Source organism: Anopheles merus, unplaced genomic scaffold (genome assembly GCF_017562075.2).
Source record: "Anopheles merus strain MAF unplaced genomic scaffold, AmerM5.1 LNR4000519, whole genome shotgun sequence".
NCBI lineage: Eukaryota > Metazoa > Arthropoda > Insecta > Diptera > Culicidae > Anopheles > Anopheles merus.
This window is the reverse complement of record NW_024428099.1, coordinates 1-2,150: the sequence shown is the minus strand read 5'-3', so window position 1 is coordinate 2,150 and position 2,150 is coordinate 1. Positions and strand designations below refer to the sequence as shown.

Genomic DNA, 2,150 nt, shown 5'->3' with positions numbered 1-2,150 from the left:
CCACAAGGGTACGCACGATTGAAAACTTGTTTTGATCGTGAATTTAACCAATTTTGAACATTTTATGCCAAAAATGTTCTCAACTGAGTTGTTTTACTTTCAGTGTGGATGCTACGTTGTTGAACTATTCGAAAATATCTTTTTCATGCATTTATGAGAAGTGCCCATCTTACCCCTAGTGTTCGTCTTTACCTACCTTACCCTACAACTAATAGTTCTCAACCTTAACAGCAAGATGAAGAAAAAACACAAAAAAACATCCACATAATGGATCCTTCAGTTAATTTCACTTTTATTAAATGCATCTACCTTTTCCGAATCGAATCGCTGCGAGCAAATGTTTTATCGTGTGCAGTTTACAATAAATAAATAAACACCTACCACATTAACTGTGGGCTTTAGACTGCTGTACTGAAGAATATTTAATTTAAAAAATCTCGCTAGCTTCCACTTTACGAAGGTATTAAAACAACATCTCCACCTACAATCGAATGTGTGCAGTTGTCTTCAACGCTCCAAACGTTCTCGATCGTTTACTTCAGCGTAATGTAGTGCCATTTGTCAACTGTGGAAAATGCAAAAAATGGTATCATCTTCTATTCACTAAAACCCGCACATACGAGATGCATATTTCTCATCATACAGCGTTAATTATGTTACAAGCAGCACGAAGCATGAAAGCATGCACACTTTATTGATACTTTAAACATACACAACCACCATCAAGAGCTATTTTAACTAACATCTAGAGCACGTTCTGCATTGCCGGGAGAAAACTAGCTACAACACACCGGTTCTTACAGCTTTGAATAGCTATTTTCCGACCCGAAGTGCCATTTGTGAACTATACCACAAAGCAAAAGAAGAGAAGAAAATGTGAAATAGAAAAAAAACAAAAAGAAACAAGTGTTAGCAAAATCTACAGATGTACTAAATGTATGGCATGCGGAGAGACGACCTTTCTGTGCTATTAACAATACTAATGCCTTGTGCGCTTCAACACTGCTATACAGCTATCTTCACTCAGCTATTGGCTGCAAGTGTGCAAACACTACCATATAAACAGAAAAGGCTACTTACGTGCTTCACTGACGGGCTCGGGATTACCACCGGTCGCACTCTTGGCAAACACCTCATCTGCTGCATCATTAGCCACCAGATACGGCGAACCGTCGACGGTCGTGTTTAGGCTGCAATACAACAGTGTAATTTAAAAACATTGTTCACTACGTTACAAATTAGCTTACGCCGGGCTTCCGCCGCTTACCATGAAATGCCATTGTTGTCAACCTCCTTGTTAACCAGCTGCTGCCAAAACCGGTGCGTCTCAGCGACCGTCTTGGTAGCGAATGCGGCATCCTTCGCGTCGCCGTTGAACGCGAACTGATTCTCCGGCTTGCCGTCCGGGATCTTGTAGATCTTGAACCACTCGACCGAGGCGCGCAGCAGCCCGGGGAACACCGTCTCCACGTCGCCGATATCGTTCACCTGATCGGCCAGCGGGTCGTTCACGTTGATCGTGATAATCTTCCAGTCCGTTTCGCCCTCGTCGATCAGTGCGATCGTGCCGAGTATTTTCACCTGCAGCACCTCGCCCCGCTTCGCAATGCGCGAGCCAATCTCGAGCACATCGATGGGATCGTTATCGCCCTTGCAGCCGGTGTCCGCGTCCAGGTGGTCCGGGTTCTCCCAGGTCTGCGGGAACGCACCGTAGTTCCAGATGTAGCCGTGGTGCGGGAAGCAGTTGGCGACGAACCGCAGCTTGCCCTTCTTCACGTCCTGCTTGATCGGGTTCAGGCCCTCGCCCAAGCTGATTTCCATCTTGGCGTTTGTCCAGCGGGGCACCTCCACCACCATGTTGTACACGGTTCGCTCATCGTTCGCGTACAGTGGAATGTCATGCAGAGGTGAAATGGACTGTCCGTTTTCGTTCTCTGCAAATAAAAAAAACAAAGGAAAAAACGCACACACACAAACACAGCATGATTACAAACGCAATTGAAAACGCGAGTCGCGTGTACGTCCATCGTAAAGCAATTAAATTGTCTATCACTATCGACGTCGCCAAGAGATCCCTATCGAGATTCATTACTTAAGGAAACGCAGCGCCTGCTGCTGCAGTACGATAAGAGTTGAAAGTTCTAATCGCA

The 2,150-nt window shown here is 45.3% G+C and overlaps 1 protein-coding gene across 1 annotated transcript; it reads right to left on the bottom strand.

Moving 5' to 3' along the window:
- Positions 1–265: 265 nt before the first annotated feature.
- On the bottom strand, positions 266–1,968 carry LOC121602580 (inorganic pyrophosphatase-like; the record flags this gene model as incomplete). Its single annotated transcript, XM_041931344.1, has 3 exons — positions 266–565; positions 1,081–1,190; positions 1,268–1,968. Coding segments are annotated over 3 exons (843 nt in total), but the record flags the coding sequence as incomplete, so codon positions are not given.
- Between the last annotated feature and the right edge of the window lie 182 nt (positions 1,969–2,150).